Source organism: Nomascus leucogenys, chromosome 14 (assembly GCF_006542625.1).
Source record: "Nomascus leucogenys isolate Asia chromosome 14, Asia_NLE_v1, whole genome shotgun sequence".
Lineage (NCBI taxonomy): Eukaryota > Metazoa > Chordata > Mammalia > Primates > Hylobatidae > Nomascus > Nomascus leucogenys.
In genome coordinates this window covers 40,847,577-40,871,798 of record NC_044394.1, presented here as the reverse complement: position 1 = coordinate 40,871,798, position 24,222 = coordinate 40,847,577, and the positions used below count along the sequence as shown (strand labels likewise).

General features: G+C 49.0%; 1 protein-coding gene and 1 long non-coding RNA gene across 8 annotated transcripts in view; one reads left to right on the top strand and one right to left on the bottom strand.

Moving 5' to 3' along the window:
• Nucleotides 1-24,222, bottom strand: part of EPN2 (epsin 2) — a 98,067-nt gene that overhangs the window by 14,466 nt on the left and 59,379 nt on the right. For all 7 annotated transcript variants that reach the window (XM_012501168.2, XM_030828505.1, XM_030828506.1 and 4 more), the window contains 3 exons: nucleotides 10,763-10,875; nucleotides 8,637-8,729; nucleotides 7,498-7,672 (listed from right to left, as the gene is read on the bottom strand). In XM_012501168.2, coding sequence (XP_012356622.2) covers nucleotides 7,498-7,672; nucleotides 8,637-8,729; nucleotides 10,763-10,875 — 381 coding nt within the window. The remainder of the gene's footprint in view (nucleotides 1-7,497; nucleotides 7,673-8,636; nucleotides 8,730-10,762; nucleotides 10,876-24,222) is intronic.
• LOC105738584 lies at nucleotides 16,842-24,204 on the top strand. Its single transcript, XR_001114409.2, has 2 exons — nucleotides 16,842-16,965; nucleotides 23,479-24,204. It is a non-coding gene; the product is annotated as an uncharacterized LOC105738584 (long non-coding RNA).

Genomic DNA, 24,222 nt, shown 5'->3' with positions numbered 1-24,222 from the left:
CAGAAACACGACCAGATTAGAGTGGCCCATAACCTCCATCCTGATTATCTAAGACACGGAACTTTCAAGTGTCTTAGACTGAGTGGTATTCATGCACCCTGGGCTAGGGGGCACCAGACTAGTGGTTCTCAACCATGGTTCTTCTTGGGAAGCTCTTAGGGATTTTAGTAAAATACTGATGCTGTCCCCTGCATACACACAGATTCTGGGGTGGGCCTGAGCATTTGGATTTTTAGAAGCTACTGAGATGACTCAAATGGGCAGCCAGGATACATAAGAAACACTGAGCTCTGGGTGCATCCAGACCTCTCACCAAGCCCTCCCCAAAAATGAGGCCCCATGTGAGGGCCCAGCTCAGACTCACAGGCCTGAATGGGCAGATGCGTGGTGGAGACAAGCTCTGGCCTCCCACAGTCACCTTGTTCTATCCAAGCATTTGGTCAGCAGTCCCCAGGCCTGGCTCCAGGATGGCCCCTCCCTCTGAGATAGAGAAACAGACAGCCACTACAGCCAGCACGCAGGTCACAAGCAGCCATCAATGGCGAGAGGGCAAGAGGCAGGCCTGAGGACGGGGTGACCACATCCCCTGAGTAGGGTCTGAGCCATGATTTTGAAAATACATGAGTTTGCCAGGCAGACAATGAGACACAATATAAAGATTAGGCATTTAAGGGAATCCAGGATGCCTGAGCCCCTGCAGAGGCCCTCACCAGGGAGGAGTCTCTGAGCTCTGCTCCCAGCCCCAGGTCCCTCAGGCTTCGTTCACCTTTCTGGCCTCAGCCACTGCATACCCAGGCTCCCTGCAAAAGTAGAATCTGTCACCGGGCATGGTGGCTCACACCTGTAATCCCAACACTTGGGGAGGCCGAGGCGGGTGGATCAAGGTCAGGAGTTGGAGACCAGCCTGGTCACTATGGTGAAACCCTGTCTCTAATAAAAATACAAAAATTAGCTGGGCGTGGTGGTGGATGCCTGCAGTCCCAGCTACTTGGGAGGCTGAGGCAGGAGAATTGCTTGAACCCGGGAGGTGGAGGTTGCAGTGAGCCCAGATCATGCCACTGCATTCCAGCCTGGGCAACAGAGGGAGACCCTATCTCAAAAAAAAAAAAAAAAGGGGGGGGGGGGCAGGTGCGGTGGCTCACGCCTGTAATCCTAGCACTTTGGCAGACCAAGACAGGTGGATCACGAGGTCAGGAGTTCGAGACCAGCCTGGCCAATATGGTGAAACCCAGTCTCTACTAAAAATACAAAAAAATTAGCTGGGTGTAGTGGCACTTGCCTGTAATCTCAGCTACTTGGCAGGCTGAGGCTTAGTCGGGAGAATCGCTTGAACCTGGGAAGCGGAGGTTGCAGTGAGCCGAGATTGCGCCACCGCACTCCAGCCTGGGTGACAAAACGAGACTCCATCTCAAAAAAAAAAAATTTAAAAAGTAGAATCTGTCCTTCCATCTAGACGTACTCTCAGTGAGGTTCTAAACACAGTTCAAACTAATAGGTTTATATCTTTAAGAGTTAACACAATGCATTTTAACATTTCTGGAAAAATTTTTTTTTTTTTTTTTTTGAGACAGGGTCTCACTGTTGCCCAGGCTGGAGTGCAGCGGCATGGTCTTGGCTCACTGCAACCTCTGCCTCCCGGGTTCAAGCGATTCTCATGCCTCAGCTTCCCAAGTAGCTGGGATTACAGGCACGCACCACCACACCTGGCTAATTTTTTGTATTTTTAGTAGAGACAGGGTCTCACCATGTTGGCCACACTGGTCTCGAACTCTTGGCCTCATGTGATCTGCCAAACTTGGCCTCCTAAAGTGATTACAGGTGTGAGACACCATGCCCAGCCAACATTTCTGGAAGAATTCTTTCTACCGTGAACTCTGCAATATGTGCAGTGTCTCCAATGCATGGGTTCTGAAGCACTCACCATGAGCCAGCAGCACGCTGACCCACCATCCAGGACTCATGGGCCAGGCTTCCATGTGAGAACCCCACACTCCAGTGGAATGCCACCTGAAACTATTCCAGAGACTCTTCTGACACCTCCAGTTAGCTCTTATGGGCCCTGCTTCCCCTTTAGAATCTGCTATTAAAATAACAAACAACAGCACTGTTTAAAATAACAAACAACAGCACTGCTAAGAATTTTAAAACTCTGCAACTGTATCAGGCACAATGTTGAAACTAACAAGTTTTGGCTCAGAAAGAACCCCCTACTCTTTTTTTTTTTTCGAGATGGAGTCTCGCTCTGTCGCCCACGCTGGAGTGCAGTGGTGTGATCTCGGCTCACTGCAACCTCTGCCTCCTGGGTTCAAGCGATTCTCCTGCCTCAGCCTTCCAAGTAGCTGAGATTACAAGTACCCACCAATACGCCTGGCTAATTTTTGTATTTTTAGTAAAGACGGGGTTTCACCATGTTGACCAAGGATGGTCTCGATCTCTTGACCTCGTGATCCGCCTGCCTCGGCCTCCCAAAATGCTGGGATTATAGGCGTGAGCCACCGCATCCAGCCAAGAACCCCCTACTCTTATAGCCTGCATAGACAAAGTTGGTCACAGCTCAGACAGCTTTGAACATAGAGTGAAGTATGTGCTTGGATCAAACCCTGACCACCTCCAAATCATCCAGGTAATCATGGACAAGCTGTTTGGCGTGGGTGGGCTCTGTCTAGTTTGCATTCTGCAAGTGACTCTGGGGACCCGTGTGTGTACAGGACACTGCAAACTGCTGGGCTGAATTCAGACTATACAAATGGGCAAAGCCCCCCAGACACATAGACAGTCCCATGGCCAGTGTGACCTCCTTCTTTGCTGTGTGCAGGGGAGTCATGGAAGGCCACACACTGTGGCACCTTGCTTTCTTGAAATGTTACTTGGAGACAAAGTCACAAAGTCACAAGCATTCCCTGAGGGCCAGCTGTACCCTCAGGGAATGCCTGCTGGCTCGGGGGGCGATGGGCAAGCTCCTCCTCTATGAATGAACAGTAGATCCGCTTCAAGGCTTCTCTCTGTGCTCTCCCTCTCCACGTCCTCGGCAGGGTCCAGGCCATGCCACATACCCAATCAATAAATGCTTGTTGAAAGTTCAAGTGAATGAGAGGAAATGAAGATGGAACCAAGGTTTGAAAGATCAAGCAGTTTCCGGCCTCTTCCTCTGTGGGGCCCATTCATGGGGAGCCTGTGTCCCGGTTGCCTCCCACCCACCAGCCTGGCTCATCCCAAGCCTCACAGATGAATATTCATGTGCACAGGGAGGCAGTCACTACGCGAGGGGGTGTGTCACAGAAGAACTGAGCTGTGCAGAGGTCACCAAGAAGCCAGTAGCACCACCTGCTGCTGCCAGGGCGGAAGACAGCCTCTGTCCCAGCCCAGGCGGTGGGCGGGAGTACAGAGAGAGGGCTCCAGCCAGCCAAGGTCTTCTGAATCAGCAGGCTGTAAGCCCTCCTCAGACCAGGTGGCTGCTTTGTGTGTCTGGAACAGAGGAGGAAGTGCCCCACTGACCTGGCAGGCTCCAATCTCCCTCCTTTCAGCCCTGAGCATTTCCTCCCAAGGCCACTTGGCCAAGCTGCTCCTAGTGCTACTTGGAAAAAACTGGTAATGATGGGGCTCACTACAAATGGTGGCTTTCAAAACAGTGTTTCTTTCATCCAGAGGGCAAGCTAACAGTGTTATGGGAAGGGACTCCAATCTTTCTAATTTATGAATGCATCTCAGGATGGAGGGGTGACCCTGAAAATGTGCACTATTGGATTTAACTAGATGCTAAACAATAAATCCAATACTACACTCTTGCTCTGAGGCTATGCTGATGGAATGTGGAAGTAGAGGGTGTGCTAACACACTTCAGTGAATGCAGGAGCTAGCAGAGGGCCATTCTCCTGCAGAGCTGTTCAACACCACCACTGAGAAGAGAATCTCAGAATTAAAAGAAATTAGTGTGATTTTAATGTATTTTTCTATTGAAAGCAGAGTGCTAGAACTGCAAAAACACCCCTATGAACATCACTAGGCTGCTTAGTAAATGATGGTACAGCGTGGTATTGTTTAGAATTTCTAATGATGCCTAGAAATGCTCATGACACTACAAATTGAAATATACACATACACACACATGTAATTATATATACAATATTACTTCAAATAAGTAAAAACATAATGCCCAGAAAAAAGACAGGAAGCAGACAAGCTAATATTTTAACAGTGGCTATCTCTCCATATTAGAATTTGTGGTGACTTTTCCAGGACATGCCAGGGCCACAGAGGGGCCTCGCAGCAGTCCAGGATGGTGTGACAAGTATAGGACATGGTGCCATAAGCACTGAGCCTGCCCCAAACCTGCTAACAACGTCTCTGGGCTTTGGTGGCCTATCTCCTCCCCAAGTCACTGGTAATAATGCCAAGTGCATCAGAACCAAGAAGGTCCTAGGTTGGGCAAGTGGCAAGAGATGGCCAACTGGCAGTCAACAAGCCACATGTGCCCATCCTCAGATAGCTTTTAATTAGCTCAAACCATATTCTTAATTTCTAAAATTCAGAGCCAACATTTAAACACTAAACAGATTTCAAAAATCCAGGTTTCTATCTTCTCTTTAAAAAACTGGATTCATAATAGCCAAAATGTGGAAACAGCCCAAATATCCATCAGTTGCTGAATGGTTAAACGAAGTGTTGTATATCCATGCAATGGAATATTATTCATCCACAGAAAGTCATGAAGGACTGACACATGCTATAACATCGATGAACCTTGAAAACATGATGCTAAACGAAATAAGCCAGGCACAAAAGTCCACACAGTGCATGACTCCGTTTCTACAAAATGTCTAGAGGCGAATCCCTGGAGATAAAAAGCACATCAGTGGTTGCCAGGGGCTGGGTATGTGGTTTCTTTCTGGGGTGATGGAAACGTTCTGGAATTAGATATCTGATGGTAGCTGCATAACACTGTGAATGTGCTGAAAACCAGTCAAGTGTTCACTTTAAAATGGTTGAAATGGGCCAGGAGTGGTGCCTTATGCCTGTAATCCCAGCACTTTGGGAGGCCGAGGTGAGCGGATCACTTAAGGTCAGGAGTTTGAGACCAGCCCAGCCAACATGGTGAAACCCCATCTCTACTAAAAATAAAAAACTAGTCGGGTGTGGTGGCACGCGCCTGTAATCCCAGCTACTCAGGAAGATGATGCAGGAGAATTGCTTGAACACAGGAGGCGAAGGTTGCAATGAGCTAAGATGGTGCCACTGTACTCCAGCCTGGGCGATAGTGAGACTCTCTCAAAAAAAAAAAAAAAAAAAAAGTTGAAATGGTGAATTTTATCTCAAGTTCTTAAAATTTGGGAGGGCAGATTCATGTGGGCAGCATTCCTAGGTGAAGCAGCAGCCCATCAAGCCCACCAGGCTGCCCCTATTCATCAGGGGAGACTCCTCTGCTCACACCCCCTGGACTCCTGCACCGAGTCTCACCCCAGGGTGCTCTCAACACAGTATTGCTATTATGCTGTGTTCCTAGAGGGTCAAGTCAGGTCCTTGGCTCAGCCCAGGACACTGGGTCCAGGGCACAGCCCTGTCCACCAGTCAAAGGAGGGGCTGGGCATAACTTGGTCATTTAAAGATACTTTGAGATTTTTGTCTCTCCTGACTGGGAAAAACTTAGCCCTGGTAAACAAGTAAAACAATATAAAAAGGTAAAGTGTTAAAACTAAGTCTCCTTCCCACCACTCTGATCCCCAATCCCCTCCCCAGAATTTAACTCTATTAAACCCACCTGGCTCCTGGTGTGACCACTTTCTTTACAGGGCACTAAGACAACTATCCAACAGTTTAATGAACAGTCTTTCCTGAAAACATCCTAACCATAACTTCTGGTGGCCATCACTTTACAGACTAATCATTCTTCAGATTTAAAAATAAAGCCAAAGCCACTGTCTAAAAGGGTCTGCCAGCCCTGGGGCACCACAGTCCCATGTGTGGTGAGTAAAACCATACCACAGGCTCCGTGGGGGTACCGCACACAGGTGACAAACCTTGTGAACCAACCTCTTGAGCAGCCCTGGAACTAGCCTTCAGTCAATGAAAGCTGTGGGCAATTTTGCCTGGGGCTTTTCCCAAGGCCCAGAGGGCTCCTGCCAAAGGGGGTATGAGGCCCTGCCTGGGTTGCAGAGGCCACCATCAAGCTATCGGAACTCATCAGATGCTAAAGGGCATCTGGGGCTGACAGCGTCTTCTGGACCAAGTCCAAGCACTTGGTAAGGCTGAGTGCAGGCCCTGAGTGATCTGGGCCCTTCTCCACTGCTTCCCGGTTCACACCAGCTGGTTGCATCGGCACCCACTCCACCACTCCGTACCCCTCTGCTTCTCACACGCTGAGTCTTCTGCAGGGAACTCCCTGCCTCTTGGTGCCTGGACACCTTCTTTTCCCTGGGGACTCAACGGAAGTAGCCTTCCTCCAAAATGCTTGCCTCACACTCCCTGGACTCCTGTACTGAGTCTCATCTCATCCCAGGATGCTCTCAAATAACCTCCATCGAGTCCTGGACTACATAGTACTGCTATTACGCTGTGTTCCTGTCCTGCCCACTCCTGAGCAGGGCCTTGACAACAGACAACAGGGACAATAATCACCTGTTGTCTCAGGGGTCATGCACAGCTGAACACTGCCTGTCACTTGGTACATTTTAGCAAACATCTAGGGAACTGAGTTGAACACAAGAGACGGTTCTGAGAGAAACAGAGACTCCAGGAGATACAGGCAAGATGCCACAAAATATACAAAGTTCCCAAACAGAAAGCCCACAGGTCAGCCATGCCCAGTAGGGTTTAGCACACCAGGAGGGGCCTCCCAGGGCACCAGGCCAGGAAGCCTTCACAAAGCCTGCTGGGCCATGCTCCTGCCCAGTGATTAACAAACTCGTGGGCCCAAGATCATCACCCAGATCAAACCAGTTGTGTCATGCTCACATTTTGAACTTCCCACCACAATTCCTCTTACATCTCATGTTAAGCAAAACTTTAAAATATTCATTTAGCCTATTAAACGGATTTTCTATTGCTTTAAGTAACAAGCAGAATTATAGCAAATGTATCCCCTTTTCATCAGCAGTGATGGTAAGCACATCATAATTTCCAGCTAATTACAGCAGCTTGATTTGGATGTTCCACGCTGTGTATTTTGATTCCTTCAGCTGGGGCGCTGGGTGCAATGCTGAGGCTGCAAGAGTTGAAACATGTCCCAGAGAAGGCACAAGGCATTTCTGATGCAAATGGGAGGCTGAGGGGAAGTTGACTTTCCTTCTCCCAAAGCAGAAAACCACTCAAAGAGGGAACACCATGCCACCACCCTCAAGGAGGAGGGCAAGGGCCAGTTGGGTATCACTGCTGAGGGCTGGAGGAGCCTGGACACCCACCACAATCGACCAGACCCAAGTGGGTGAGAGACAGCAAGAAGCACTGCCTTGCCCCTCACCCATCCAGCAGGCAAGCACAGGAGACCAGTAATGGGGTCTTTACCAAACGATGGCCAGGGTTCTGAAGTACTCGCAGGAGCCGCTGGCCCGCCCCAGGGGTTGGTCTGGTTAGTGGAGGCCGACGGGCCCCAGGGCTCCGCTTTCTGGGACGCGGGGCCTGAGCTGGGGAGAGCATCCATTAAATCCAACAGTGTAGTCTGCTGTGGGAGAGAGCCGTGCTTTTAAGACAAAGAGAAGGGGACAGGTTTTACTATGCTACAGTTACAGCAAATACCCATGAACTAGCCATAAATATCACCCACCCTCTTCCTCCAATGAAGCCCTCTAGGAGGGGCTGAGAAGAACCTGGAAACTGAGCCGTCCCATCTCCCTCCCTGTCTAGCCAGCTCTCCAGTTACAACAAGCTATTTACTGTTTGCCAAACCGCTCCCCCCCTCACCCGACTTCACAGACCTCAGGGCTCCACAGACTTTTCCAGGCTAACACTGGCTTCTGCCCGGGTTGTGGACATCCTCCAGAATGCCATCCCTCCCACCTGCCAGCCACCATCCAGGGCCAGCCTGAGGGCCCTCCCCCTGGGGTCACCTGCATGCTCCCCACTCTCAAGACCACCCAATGTGTTATCAGGGATCATGTACATCATCCAGTCAGGAGCCAGGGGCTCCACCGGCCTCGGTAGCACTGTAACAGAGGAGGCCAATGGAGCCCCAGGGCCTGTGGTGTGAGGAGGGGTCTGGGTCTTGACTGGATGATGATGAGCTTGTCAAGAGCACAGCCATGTCCTGGTCATCTCTACATCAAAGCAGGAAGCCTGGCACAGGGCTGACGAGGCAACCAGCACTAATGGGGGCACACCCTGCCACATGAAAGCGTTCCACAGCCCCTGGCATGTAGCTCACTTGACAGCTGCCATAGCCACAGCCGCAGGAGGCAGGCGCTATCATCACTTCCATTTTACAAACGAGCAGACTGAGGCACTGGGATGTTAAGTGTCTCCTGGTTAGTTCAGGTGTGTTTTCAGTCGCCTGCTCACCTGGCTCTCGCTCACTACAGGCATGAGGGTTATTTGTTGAGGTTGGAGAACTCACTGTACATCACGCCATCCAGGCAAGTTGGGTGGGGGATATTGAGGCAACAACTACAGGACAGGGTGAAACATCTACCCTCCCAGCAAGCTCTTACCTCTTTCTTTTTTGGAATTTTAACTGTGTCCCTTCGGCTTTCTTCCAGGGCCATCTGTAATCTGAGGTCATCACCCCGCCTGAGGCGTTCTTCCTGTAGAGGGACAATGCGAACTGGTAATTGTAATAACATCACTGTACAGAACAAAGCCACACTGGCCAGAAACAGGAAATGCACATTGTATGATGCAGTATTTCAAAGGAAGATTTCAAAACTACTTGTAAAACACAATTACTTTCAAATCCCAAATGTGTGTGTACCCAGAAGGCCCCTCCCTCATTGCGACTCCTGTGACTTCAACACCCTTGGGGGCTCAGGTACCACCAAAATGGGGAAAGGAAATGCTTAATCTTAAATACTTTTTTCTCAAAATGAAACTGGCTTTATAAATTATTTCTACTTATAGAAGCAATTTGTGTCCTTATAAAACACAAATCTGACAACCCAAAAAGGAATTAGAAAGAAGATAAAAATCATGTATCATTCCACCTCCACTGTGTATGCTTCCGGAAAATGGCGCATATTTCTATGATTCCTAACAGAAATGATTCACTATCTTTATTTAAGGCAAAGTCACCATATGCAAAAGACAGGATTGTCCTAAGCTTTTATATAATATAATAATTAAATATAAATAATATATTCCTTGTATTTTTTCTTTTCTTGTTTTTAAGAGACAGGGTCTCATGGTATTACCCAGGCTGGCACACAGTAGCTATTCACAGGGACAATCCCACTACTGATCAGCACGGGAGTTTGAACTTGCTCCCTTATATTTCATTATAAATATTAACTAAAATGGGCTCAAACCATCCGTCTGTCCCTATGTTTCTCAGTGGATGCTACCATGCACCTTCTTCCTGGGCTGCTGGCTATGGAGCCACATGCATCCACGTGGGCAGTTACTGGTGGCCTGTTTCCCACTGCAGGGACAGAGAGGCCACAACTGAGATTGTCCACTGTTATTGAGCTTTAGAATGTTGCCAGTTATAGACACACAAACAATGCCGGGACGAACTTGTCTGTACTCAAATCTAACTATCCCTAGTATTCCTCTCTGAACACCAACTTCTAATAGAGGAGAGGAATCCCTGTGCTGCCCCGGTCCCAACTACCTTTTTTAACCAAAGGTCATTGGAGACAGCCCTGTTAACTGCAACCAAAGGCTTGACAATTTGTAAGGCCACTCTAATTGCTCCTTTCCCTTCTCCCTGTTGCAAAGTAATGCACGCTTACTAAAGAAAAATGGGGGCCAGGCGTGGTGGCCCACGACTGTACTCTCAGCACTTTGGGAGGCCGAGGTGGGCAGATCACTTGAGGTCAGAAGTTCAAGACCAGCCTGACCGACATGGTGAAACCCTGTCTCTGCTAAAAATAGAAAAATGAGCCGGGCATGGTGGCACGCACCCGAAATCCCAGCTACTCAGGATGCTGAGGCACGAGAATCACTTGAACCCAGGACGTGGAGGTCTCAGTGAGCCAAGATTGCACCACTGCACTCCAGCCTCGGTGACAGAGTGAGACTCTGTCTCCAAAAAAAAAGAGAGAGAGAGAGAGAGAGAGAGAAAGAAAAGAAAAGAGAAGAAAAGAAAAGAGAAAAGAAAAATGGGAACTGAAAAAAATTAAAACTATACATACTTCCATCATCGAAACATAAGCACTCTCATTTCGGGAGCATTTTTTCCAAGCTTTTGTTTTTTGCAAATCTCTTGCTACAGGTCAAAGTGCTTGGCGGGGGCTGGGCTGGCCCCTGCCCCTCAGGCCTGCATCCCTGCGCCCACCCTGCATGCCACCCTTCAAGGAGCCTGTGCAGGCTCAGCTCACTAGGGGAAAGCCCAGACACGTGTCTGCACAAGTGTTTCTGGGAAGCATTTTTAACTGGTTTCTTTCCTTGGCAAAGACTTTCTAGAAAATCTTTCCGAAATGTAACTTTGCATGGGATCCCTCCCTGACTGGGAGGGACACTGGGTGACAAGAATACACACAGCAGCATGAAATGCCATCTCAGCAAGCATATCTGAAATGTTTTGAAGAGAGGGCTGTGTCTGCCATCATCTTCCCAGTGAGCCACACTCCACCCCGAGCATGGGCAGTCAATGCAGTGCAGACCTGCCTGGGGCACTGACCTGCTCAGCCACTTCTCTGCTCATAGCAAGTGCCAGCTGCAGCTGAAGCTCCTCTTCTCCACTAGTCTGGGGCCGGGCTTGCTCCAGCTCAGAGGACACTCGCGGGGAGGTGGCTGTTGGGGAAGACCAAGTCATCACATGCAAAAGACAAGGCTGATACAGCTCCTGCACAGCAGTTTCCTGGGCAGACCACATTCCATTCCCATCTCAAACCCACAAGGTTCAGCAGTAACCCAACAATGCAGGCAGAGGAAAGGAAAGGCTTACAAATATTTGAATGTTAAAATCAAGTGACAGTCAAACATAGCTTCCCAACTACAGAAGTCCCCTGGTACCGACCAAGAGAAGATGCCTTTGGGTATGCAAGCCCCAGCCATCAGGCCTCACAAGGATCAGAACATCAGTCTTCACTGCAGATCTGCAGTGCTCCAAAAAAAGAAACTAATTCAAAGACCCAAAGTATAACTCTTGAACAGATGGACCAAAGAGCATCCTTCAAACAGGTGGAGGGCATCTGGAGAAGACTCCACTCCAGGCACACCAACATTCAAGAGTTGACTTTTGAGGCCAGGTGCGGTGGCTCATGCCTATAATCCTCGCACTCTGGGAGGCCGAGGCGGGCGGATCACAAGGTCTAGAGATCGAGACCATCCTGGCCAACATGGTGAAATGCCATCTCTACTAAAAATACAAAAATTAGCTGGGCATGGTGGCGTGTGCCTATAATCCCAGCTAGCAGGAGAATAACTTAGAGACCTGGGAGATGGAGGTTGCAGTGCGCTAAGAGCTCGCCACTGCACTCCAGCCTAGTGACAGAGCGAGACTCCATCTCAAAAAAAAAAAAAAGAGTTGACCTTTGTCTCTCGTAGTGTTACTATGAGATCATGGAAAATGAAGCCCGCCCATTTCTGCAGTGACCCCATACATTTTCATTTTGTAAGCAGCTTTGTACACCGATTAGAAAGAAATGCAGATAAAAATGCAGACACACATGCAGATACTTTTGCTGTGCACTTAGCTAGTTTAAATACTTCTAAGCAGCTCCTGGAAAGACAGTTTTTATTGAATGAATGAGATGTGAAGTCCTAGCTGATATAACAAACCCCAGTGGAGTCTTGACATTCACACCATAAACCATGGTGCTGGGTGCTGGGGCTTACATAGCCATCAGGATGTTTCATGATCAGGGAATCTAAATGCCTCCAGAAATTATTATAGAGTTTTGGAAGTATGTGCCCACCTCTGCCCCCATTTCAGGAAGGGTCCATAGCTTCTCTAAAACTCTCAGAGCAAGACCTGCCCTCTGCAAGATTTGGAGCTACTGCTTTAGATGATTCCTTGCCCTGTCCTCCTCCTGGGTCTCCGTGCAGGCTGTTCCCTCAGTGCACCCACCTCCTCTTTCATATTCAGAGCTCGGCTTCCCTGACCTGGTCCTTCCCCTCCATCCTGATGCTGTGTCAGACTCTGCACCTCTGCACCTCTCCCTTGTAGCACTCACCCCTGGCTGACAAACACCTGTTGGGTGGAGGCTTATACGCATGCACAGACAGGTGCATGCACAGGTCGACAGATGGACAGATGGACAACTACAGAATTCAATTTCATGGTTAACGGGTCATTTTAAAATGTTCTAATTGTGCTGGGCATGGCGGCTTACGCCTGTAATCCTAGCACTTTGGGAGGCTGAGGCGGGCGGATCACCTGAGGCCAAGAGTTCTAGACAAGCCTGGCCAAAATGGTAAAACCCGGTCTCTACTAAAAATACAAAAATTAGCTGGGTGTGGTGGCGGGCACCAGTAATCCCAACCACTTGGGAGGCTGAGGCAGGAGAATGGCTTGAACACAGGAGGCAGAGGTTGCAGTGAGCCAAGATCAAGCTACTGCACTCCAGCCTGGGCAAAAGAGCAAGATTGCATCTCAAAAAATAAATAAATGTTCTAATTGTGTATTAGTTTACTTCCTTCTTTCATTACATCTATTTTAGGAAACATAACTAGCAGGATTCATTCACCTAGGTGTTGCTTCTGCCTTACTTTCCAATCTAAATTTGCTTCTTAGGGTTTTCCTCTTTGAGAGAAACTAAAAGGTTAGGAATAATTCCTGACAAGGCTTTCAGATGGCTGGGCCACGGCTATGGTGAATAAAACAGGGGAAAAGGCCTAAATGCAATTCAGGCCACAGACATGATCCACAGAAGAACCAGGGGAGGTAGAAAGAGGCTGCTTCTGGGCAGAGGGCTGAGGTGGGGCCGGGCAGGAGACTGGGAACTTCTCTACCACGTGAGGTTGCCAAGCAGAGGCATCAGCCTGTCATGAAATTCTTAAAAACACACAAAACATATAGCAATAAATTTACTTTAGAACAGGCCGGGCGCGGTGGCTCATGCCTGTAATCCCAGCACTTTGGGACACCGAGGCAGGCAGATCACGAGGTCAGGAGATCGAGACCATCCTAGCTACGAGGCCAGGAGATTGAGACCATCCTAGTTAACATGATGAAACCTCATCTCTACTAAAAATACAAAATAAATTAGCCGGTCATGGTGGTGGGTGCCTATAGTCCCAGCTACTCGGGAGGCTGAGGCAGGAAAATGGCATGAACCCAGGAGGCAGAGCTTGCAGTGAGCTGAGATCGCACCACTGCACTCCAGCCTGGGTGACAGAGCGAGACTCCATCTCCAAAATAAAAGTTGCAGCTGTAAAAACATAAATGTATTTTTCTAAATAAAATCAAGTCAAATCCCATCCTAGTGTTATCATCCAATTATATTTCCCAAAGTATCTCTTCAGAAATAAAGCTAGAGGGTAATGAAAACTCCTCAATCCACCTTAACAACTTGATTTCTTAATAATACACCAAAACAAAAAGTGTATTTTTTTGTTCGTTTTGTTCCTAAACTTCACCTATGCCAATCAGAACTCTCAAGTTTGGGCCTTCCCACGTTCAAAAAGATGTCCCCATCCACATGGAAGAGAATAAAGGAAGCCAGACAGTTCCTGGGGACTCTTCTCAACTGAACAGGGCACTCGCATCCAAATCATTAACCACTCCAGCCACCTGTTCCCAGCCTCTTTCCTGATAAGGAATCTCTGAGGCTTCGTTCACAAAAACCTTGCTATAAAGCAAATATTGCACTTACGACATCTTTCATTTACTACCAAATGGAAACCACAAATGAATCAAGTAGAAGGCTCACATCCCACCCCACCCCAAAAAAGTGCTCTGGAAAACAAGCCCCATCCTGGCAGGGAAGCTGGTACTGGGTTGCACAGCTACAGTGCCTGATACAGCCAGGTTGGAGGGGGAGAGTGGGCACGGGGCTCTGAACTGGACCTGCTGGAGAAGTGAGGCCTCCTTTGTCCTCTGAGCTTTCCAGCACATCTGCAAGGCCAGACTAGCATCAAATGCAAATGTACATGTTTATGTCTACCATAACTGACACTGTTAGAATAATGCACAGCTGGCACATACCGGCTCACCACATCATAGCTCACCACATCAATGTGGAAATTAAAGACAAAGGGTATTCCCCTGAATGTTGTGGTTTTCATAAACGGATGTACAGCTTTCAGTTCTGCAGATGGCAGAATTCTTGGCCACCAACCATTGAACATCAGCTGAGCTACACACAACGGGTCTGAGCTTCGAGGGAGGATTCCAGCAGAGATATTCTTGCCTTGGTGACAGCAACTCAGCTCCACAAAGGGCCTCTTGTGCCCATGCACATGACAGTGAACACAGACGTCGTTGTGAGACAGGCCTGAATGGGCCCTTCTGACCACCTGAGCCTAGCCTTGGCTCTGCTCTGAGGATCTGAAGGTTCAGAGCTCACAGGGACCAAGGGAAAAAGCAAGTGCTGGGGGATGTGCCAGTCTCTCATTGTTGCAGGTTGCTTTCCCAGACACTCACTGGAAGGAAGAATGGGAATTGTTAGTTTAAGCTCATCACTAAAGTTGCATCAAATGCACGGACCTTCTCCCAGGAAGGTGGCCTTTTGCATTATAAACCCCACTGGAAGAGCTCCAAGTCTTCACTTGCTGTGGCCAAGAACTGTAACCACAGGTAGGCCTTATTTCTATCCTTTCCAGTCTGTCACACCGGCTGAGAAAAAGCCTAAGGGGGAGAGGCTGAGTAGAAGGCTAGAAAAGCCCAACATTTCCCTCAAAATACAATCTAAAAAGACCAAGAAAACTCTCCCAACTCAGGCAGACAAGGGTCTCTCCTACTCAAGTCTACCCTGTCTGCTCCAGGGACTGCCCGGCAGAGCCTGGGTGCCTGTACTCTGTGCTGGGAGAGAGAGACCCTTTCCCAAATGTGCTCCTAAAACAAAGGGTGAAAGATTTTGTAATAAAGATGCTTCAGTGGGCCACTTTCAGGTAACTGAAAGAAGGCAATCGAGTTGGTAGAAAAACAGGAAATTGATTCTTATCAGCTATATTTTGCAATTTTCCTAGAAAGTACGGAAGCAGCATCTGCCAGTCACATAGTACTGATTAAAAAGCCTCCTCTAATCTGCATGGTTAGGTCAAAGAGAAAGAAAGCGGCAGGTACAAAAAACACAAATGTAGGCTAGGCATGGTGGCTCATGCCTGTAATCACGTCACAGCACTTTGGGAGACCGACGTGGGTGGATCACTTGAGGCCAGGAGTTCGAGATCAGCCTGGCCAACCAGGGTAAAACCCTGCTTCTACTAAACATACAAAATTTAGCCGGGTGTGGTGGCACGTGCCTGTAGTCCCAGCTACCCAGGAGGCTGAGGCATGAGAATCACTTGAACTAAGCTGGTGGAGGTTGCAGCGAGCCAAGATCGTACCACTGCACTCCAGCCGGGGCAACAGAGCAAGACTGTCTCAAAAAAAAACAAAAAACAAACAAAAAAAAAAACCACACAAGTATATTTTTACATTTTACAGTACATGGGACAGGATTCTACCATCAAATGGCTCTGTGCAGTGGGCAGCATGACTGCACAGGTACGTGAGCATCACAGACCCCGTGGGGAAGGCAGGGTGAGGTCCTGGTTGTCGTATGTCCCTGGGCCTGGTGTGGCAATGCTGGGTACACAGGCATGTCTGACAACTCAGAAAAAAAATGAAAGGTTGCCAGGCCTTGGGGGCATGAGAAGACCCCACGTGGGCCCAAGCACTGCTACCACCTCTCACACCCTGTGCATGTGAGCCAAGGGAAGACCAGATAGTGGAAAGAGCACTGGACAGACAAATCTTGTCCTCACCGCTGACCAGCAGTGGGAGTCCATGTGATAGCCTGACCTCTTTGAGCTTCTGCTCCCACATCAGTGAAATGAAGACAGTGGGGCCTGTGGGAGGAGGTAAGCAACTGACCTACCAAGGGGTCAGGAGTGCCGGGATGCAGGTGGCTCTTCCCCGTGGATTCCGGCCCTGTCCTGAGCTGGTGCTCTTTCCTCCATCCATGGGGACCAGACCACCTGAGGGCTAAGCTCTGTCAGGCACCCAACCCTCCACGTCACACACAGAACGCGTGGCCCTTCCCAGGCCTCCAAGGAACAGGCCTGGGGCTGCTTTCTGCTGGGCAGGCCTACTTTGAGGGAGGGGCTAGGGAGACAGCGCTGAGCGCAGGGTCAGCGTCCACTGTCCAGTGGCCAGTCCTCTAGTTCAGCTAAGTTCCTTCCTCGTTACTGAACAGCAGCGAAACACTTCCTCAATGTGGTGACATCATCCTGTGGTTCCAGGGGCCACTTCCTGAATCAGCAATGACCTTGGCTACTGAGGATGTTCCCGCCACTTCTCAACACAGGAGAGCCTGAGGGCCCTTACTTTACCTCCTTGCAGGGAGATGCTGGGAAGGCTGCTTTTAGTCTAACGAGGCAAATTATAAAAAAGTTAAGTTCAGATTACACCAGGTTATTTTTTATTTATTTATTTATTTATTTATTGAGACGGAGTCTCACTCTGTCACCTAGACTGGGGTGCAATGGAGTGGTCTTGGCTCACTTCAACCTCCGCCTCCTGAGTTCAAGTGATTCTCCTGCCTCAGCCTCCTGAGTAGCTGGGACTACAGGCACGCACCACCACATCCAGCTAATTTTTGTATTTTTAGGAGAGACGGGATTTCACTATGTTGGTCAGGCTTGTCTGTAACTCCTAACCTCGTGATCCACCTGCCTCGGCCTCCCAAAGTGCTGGGATTACAGGCGTGAGCCACCCCACCCGGCCTACACCAGGTAATATTTAACAGGAATATATATATGTGATGCAAAGGACAAAAAGGTGTATAATGAAAAATGCAATGAAGCATGACCACAGCCAGATCACTGTCCAGCCACAAGGTGGATGTGACTTTACAACACAGGGACAAACCACAAAGTTATTTTGTGCTGTGGCCAACGCTGGCACTATCAGTGGTGGGAGGGCTGCCTGTCAGGTGATGTCATACCCCCATCCATGACAGTCCCAGCAAAACGCTGATGTGCACAGAATCCAGACTCTAGCTGTGATTCCAGTTCTCAGGAAGCTCAGGGTGAGGGCCAGGCTGAGCATGGTGACAGGCAGCAGACGGACAGATCCAGGCCAGGAACAGACATCCCAAAGGCAGGCTGGCCCCGAGAAATGGAGAATGTGCTGCAATGACACAGACTGCAGGGACAGGATGGCCAGGCTCAGGCTGGGGTCCTGAGGTGGCCTCACGTTAGGCTGATCAGCAGCAAGACACTTTCAGACAACTGGAAAAATGTGACCATGACCTCAGTGTGAGATGATGCTGCTAATTTCCCATTTTGTGAGGTGTGTGACTGTGTGTGTGACAGCGGCTGTGTGACTCTCCAGGAAGAGATGTGTACTGAAGTACTTAGGGGAGGAATGTGAGGATACCCACAACTTATTCTTAAATATTTCAGCATAAAAGGAAGTGAGGGCCACTCCTCTCATCCTGCCCCACTGCTCTCCCCAGAGGAAACAGCTGTTCACATTTTCTTGTGCTTCCACCCAGGAAAGCTTCTGAACGCACATTCTGTGCGTGGATGCCTGTAGTGCGCTTCCCTCTCTGACACTCGCCCATAGGGAACCCTTCCTCCTTGCCCTAAGTGCTTCTCCCACCTGGGCCTGACCCCAGGCCTAGTGTCATCAGCCTGAGAGGGCAGCCCAGTGTGGCAGACGAGAGCATGGGCCCTCGAGTCCATGCCTGGGCTCAGATCTGGGCTCTGCCACTTCTTAATGCGCGACCTTGGCCTATGTCAGCTGTCCCCAACCTTTCTGGCACCAGAGACTGGTTTAGTGGAAGACAATTTTTCCACGGCCAGGGGTGGGGTGGGGGATGGTTTCAGGATGATTCAAGCACATTACATTTATTGTGCACTTTATTTCTATTACTATTACATTGTAATATATGATGAAATAATTCTACAACTCACCATAATATAGAATCAGTGGGAGCCCTGAGCTTGTTTCCCTGCAACTACACAGTTCCATCTGGAGGTGATGGGAAACACTGACCGACCATCAGGCATTCGATTCTCATAAGGAGCATACAACCTAGATCCCTCACATGTGTAGTTCACGATAGGGTTTGCGCTGCTATGAGAATCTAATGCCACTGCTGATTTGACAGGACGTGGAGCTCAGACAGTAATGCAAGTGATGGGGAGCGGCTATAAATACAGATGAAGCTTTGGGTCTGTGGCCCGGAGGGTGTGGACCCCTGGCCTAGGTGATTACCTTCTCAGTGCCTGTTTTCTCATCTGCAGAATGGGGACGGGAAACTGTCTCCCAGGGTTGTTGTGGGGAACAAACAAGAAGCGATGTGAAAATCACCCACCGCCTGTGCAACACTGTCTCTCGAGGAACCCTCCATCCATAAGGGGGTGCTGCCCCACTTACAGTCCAGGCTGAGGCCTAGGGGTGCGGTGACTGTCCCAAGGCCACCCAGCTGGGGCAGGTGGAGTCTGACCCTGAAGGTCTGGGTCTTCATTACCAACCCTTCCCACTGATGAGGACACCAGGGCCCAGAGAGGGTAAATGGCTGCGGCTCACAGCCGCCCAGGGGCAGGATGAGAACTCAGAGCCAATACTCAGGACCTATGCCCCACGCTTGCTCCTAGCACCCTAAAGGGGTTTTGACCCTCAGTCAGTTACATGCGCACACCCACACCAAGCAGGGCCTCCTCTAGGCCTGAGGAAAGTCCCTGTTCCCATGAGCTTGTGTTCTAGTAAGGAGAGACCATAAACAAATCTACAAAGGAGGAACAGGGCAGGGCAGGGTGGGGAAGAGGAGAGCTTGCTCAGCTATGCTCTGACAGGAGGCAATGGCACAGAGCCCTGGAAGGACTGGCAAAAGGGCAGGGGTACTTCTGTTCTGAGAGCAGGGGACAGGCTCTGAGGCTAGTGTCAGCAGAGGCACCCAAGGGCACATGACCAAAGGGTGGTGGGGGTTCAGAAGCCCTCAGAGGTGCTTTGGAGAGTCTTAAGTGGGGCAGTGATGCCACTTGACTGGTCTAGGGAACTTGGGCCAGAAAAGTAGCTATGAGGGGGATGAGAAGTGGCCAGAGTCTGGACACATTTAATTGGGATCCTATGTATGATACCTGGTTCCTGAATCAGCTGGTGTGTCGTGCTGCCACATGGTGTGGACTCAGCACTTACAGTGCCTTCTTCTGACCAGGGGTTATGGGCAGAACTGGGTCCCCCATAAAGTAGGATGAAGAACATGACCTTATTTGTAAACAGGGTAGCTGCAGATGTAATTAGTGAAGATGCAATTAGTGAAGATGAGGTCATACTGGAGCAAGATGGGCCCTAGAGTCAATAGAACTAGTGTCCTTAGAAGAGATAGAAGCACAGACACACCAGGGGAGACTGCCATGGAACCATGGAGGCAGAGACTGGGGTGACACAGCAGCTAGCCAAGTAACACTGGGCCCTGCTCGCTTCCCATCCTCCCCAGGCACCTGCCGCGCAGGCTCCTTCCTGCCTTGAGGCTTTGCCTGCTTGCCCGCTGCTCCCTCGCACTGTGTATGCTGCTCATGGTCCTCAAATGGGAAGGAGAACCGCATCCTCATCCCTAAGTATCAGCTCTAAGGCCACCTTCTCACTGCGCCTCCCCTGGCTGTGTTATCAGGCCAATCTCTCATCAGACTGGGAGCTCCACAGGGCAGGGGGTCCATCCTTTTTATTTGTTACTTGATTACCTTGATACCTGGAACTGGCCTTGGCGCACAGGGAGCACTTGGTGGATGTGGAGGCCAAAGCAGCTCCATCTTGGAGGCTAATTCACCAGGCTGGCTTCTGATTAATCCCAGTTCCAGGAAGGCCTCCAAGATTGACAGTTTGCCAGGTGCGGTGGCTCATGCCTGTAATCCCAGCACTTTGAGAGGCCGAGGCGGATGGATCACCTGAGGTCAGGAGTTCGAGACCAGCCTGACCAACATGGAGAAACCCCGTCGCTACTAAAAATACAAAATTTATCCAGGCGTGGTGGTGGGTGCCTGTAATCCCAGCTACTTGGGAGGCTGAGGCAGGAGAATCGCCTGAACCCAGGAGGCGGAGGTTGCAGTGAGCCGAGATTGCACCATTGCGCTCCAGCCTGGGCAACAAGAGCAAAACTCTGTCTCAAAAAAAAAAAAAAAAAAAAAAAAAAAAAAAAAAAAGATTTACAGTTTATTGTTTTTATGTAAGAGCACATACTTACTTTAAATCCTGTCTTTAGGTCAAGCTACCTTAATGTTATCATACTTCAAATGTCCTACACATTCCTTCTGAACCACTCCTTCCCTATGGCATATAAGCCCTGGCTCTGGGGGCTAATGGTGTGGGATCTGACACCTTGTCTCACCACTTCCTGAGAGAAACATGGCTTCTGCTCCTAAGTCCCTGTTTCTTTCTAAGAAACTGGATTTATCAGCCTCCTTCCTTGGCCCCTCAGCTTCTCTGGACATTGGGAGTAGATTTGCATAGACCTGCCCACCACGGAACCATGGGGCAGCTAGGTGGCACCTAGGCTGCAGCCCTGATCATCTGTAGCTGCATGTTCTAATCCGTTCAACTGCTTCCAGCCAGCCATCTGCCCTAGTGGGCAGAAAGCAGGGGCCACGTCAGCTTTGTTTCTGGCACAAAGTAGGTTCTCAAACACCCATCAGATAGATAATGGTCAAGTTTAGTTTCTGGTGAAAACAAATAATGGCTCTAACTTCTCCACTACCCCTCTGCAACACTGGTACTGCTGCCTCAGTTTACAGACAAGGAAGCTGAAACCCCAGGTGAAAAAAGGCAGAGCCCCAACAATGACCACGTTGAGGCCCCAATGTAGGGCTGGTGAAAGGGGGAGAGGGTAAAACAGAGACAAAAGGCAGTCCATTCATTTGTCTGCATGAGTCAAATCCCATCCTCAGTCAGAAATAAAAAAGCAAGTTGTGCCATTCTCTTCGGGCTGTTATTAAACTCTCTCCTACAATAAGAGCACCAGCTTGTTGGGTGGGAAAGAAGGACTTAGCCAAAACACTAAGCAGCTTTTTCTCACTGTCATTTACCTAAGGAGTCCCTGAGGTTCCTGCTGCTTCTGTCCATGGTGAAAGTAACAAAGCTACAGCCTGTCCTTTTCTAGGTGGAGTGCTGGGGCAGGGGTCTCATCATGGCTGGGGACCAGCAGTAAGGAAAAGAGGACCTGCAGCCTCACCCTGAGCCACCCCCAGCTCTCCAGGCATAAGCCAGAGTGGGAGGAGGGGTTCTGAAGCCCAGGCAGTGCCAGCTGAGGTAAGCGGGCACTTCAACAAAGATAATCATTTATCTCTTTTTTAATTCAATCATAAACTTCAAAGAAGTTAAATGCCTGCAACAATTTCTTAGAGTAATACTGATAAACAGGAAACTCATTTTTAAAATTAGTATTCTGATAGTAATTTTCATCTATTCAATTGGAAATAATCGATTACAAAATTATAGCACTTGCTGTGGGCTCAGGGTACCAACTGAGCACCCTCCTCCACTGCGGGGGGGAAAGCATTTGTTTGTTAACAGTCTGTTTGGAAAACATTCATCATGCTTCAAGAAACAGAATGTTCATACACTTTACCCTCTAATCTCACTTCTGGGAATTCTACATTGAAGAAATAATCCAAAGAATCCTTAAAAAAAAGAAAAAAACAAGCTTTCTGTTCAAAGAAGTTTACCACAGCATTATTTACACTGGTGAAAATCTGAAACAAGTCTGATCATAAGAATTACAGTGATGGGGCCACTTCTGGAGCATTTCTTGTGTGCAAGCTGGTATGTGAAGTGCACACATTATTAGCATATGTAATTTACACAATAACCCAGGAGAGAAGCACTATGGTTACGCCCATTTTACAAGTTATAACTTCTCCAAGTTAAATTAAGTAAGCTGCCAAAGGTTTAACCTTTAAAACTAAGTGTTGCTGGGCTTGGTAGCAGATGTCTGTAGTCCCAAGCTACTCAACAGGCTGAGATGGGAGGATCCCTTGTGCCCAGGAGTTTGAAGATACAGTGAGGTAGAATCACAACACCGCTCCAGCCAGCCTGAGTGACATAGCGAGACCCCAACTCTAAAAAACACATAAATAGGCCGGATGCAGTGGCTCATGCCTATAATCCCAACACTTTGGGAAGCGGATCTTGAGGTGGGCAGGATCACATGAGGTCAGGAGTTCGAGACCAGCCTCACCAAAATGGCGAAACCCCGTCTCTACTAAAAATACAAAAAATTAATTGGGCATGGTGGCGCACACCTATAATCCCAACTACTCGGCAGGCTGAGGCAGAAGAATCACTTGAACCTGGGGGGCGGAGGTTGCAGTGAGCAGAAATCATGCCATTTCACTCCAGCCTGGATGATAGAGCAAGACTCTGTCTCAAAAAAATAAATTAATAAAAATAAATTAAAAATACATAAATGAGGCTGGGCGTGGTGGCTCATACCTGTAACCCCAGCACTTTGGGAGGCTGAGGCGGGCAGATCACGCGGTCAGGAGTTCAAGACCAACCTGGCCAATATGGTGAAACCCCATCTCTACTAATACAAAAATTAGCTGGGCATGGTGGCGTACGCCTGCACTCCCAGCTACTCAGAAGAATCACTTGAACCCAGGAGGCAGGGCTGCAGTAAGCCGAGATCGTGCCACTGCACTCCAGCCTGGGCAACAGAGTGAGACTCCGTCTCAAAAAAACAAAACAAAACAAAATACATAAATGAATCGATAAATAAATAAAACTAAGTAGCAACATGGAAAATGCATAGTTAGATTTTTTCAAAAAAATCAAACTGCATAATTGTCCTATTTCTCATGGAAATGAGAGGCACCCTCTGCGGCCAAGTGCACCAAGGTCACTGCTCCTGCCCTCCTAGTTTAGGCCCCCCAGTGGCTTGCCCTTAGCCTCATGCTCCCTCGCAAACTGGGATGATGACAAGTGAAGGGCTAGAGCAGCTCCATAGTTTACAGCCACTCTGCACTGCCTTTCTGAACACCACCTTCCCCCGCACCCAGCACCACACAGTGTCGGTATGTCTGCCTCTCTTAAATGGGGCCCACCAAAAACAAGGTCTCAGCTACCAGCTGCAAGCCCCTGAAAGCTTAGGGCTGGCCCTCACACACATGAGCGCAGAAAGTGAGCACATGAACCAACTTTTTGGAAAACATGTTTTGAAAATGTCACATGGTTTTGAATGACATGCCCATAATACTGCTATACTATCTGTACAATATAAAATGTTAGATCTGCTTTGTTTTCAGACCTATGATTCAGATCTGTCAGCACTTTTGGGGATGTGGGTCTTGCCCTGGCCTTCAGTTCCTCTCCAGATTAAGAACCTGCATGCTTTGTCCACAGACAGATGGCTACAACAAAGCTGCACAACTTGGTGGATCCCAACTGCCAGTGGTCAGTCTATGCAGCCAGGGCCCTGTCACTAAAATCTGTGGGCTGTTCAGTGTGAAGATGAGGAGTGACTGACAGTCCAACGTCAGGGCAAGGATGACTTAGGGATCTTCACCCAGAGGAATACTATGTGCAACTGTTAAAATGTTTACAGGGTGTGTGGGAACCACAGAAAATGCTTCTGTTTCAATGTCACAAGACAGAAAGCAGGAATGCAAAGTTGCGTTCACAGTGTGAAAAAGAAAGTGCTTGGGAAAAAGTCCAGAAGGAACTACACCAACACGTGGCCAGGCATGATGGCTCAGTCCTGTAACCCAGCACTTTGCACGGCCACAGCAGGAGGATCGCTTGAGGCCAGGAGTTCCAGACCAGCCTGGCCAACAGAGGAAGACCTCATCTCTACTAAAAATTAAAAATTTGGCTGGGTGTAGTGGTGTGCGCCTGTACCTCCAGCTACTAGGCAAGGCTGAGGTGGAAGGAGTTCGAGGCTGCATGGGCCATGATCGTGCCACAATGCTCCAGCCTGGGCAACAGCAAGGCACTGTCTCAAAATAAACAAATAAAAATAAAAATTAATACACCAACATGTGAATAACAGT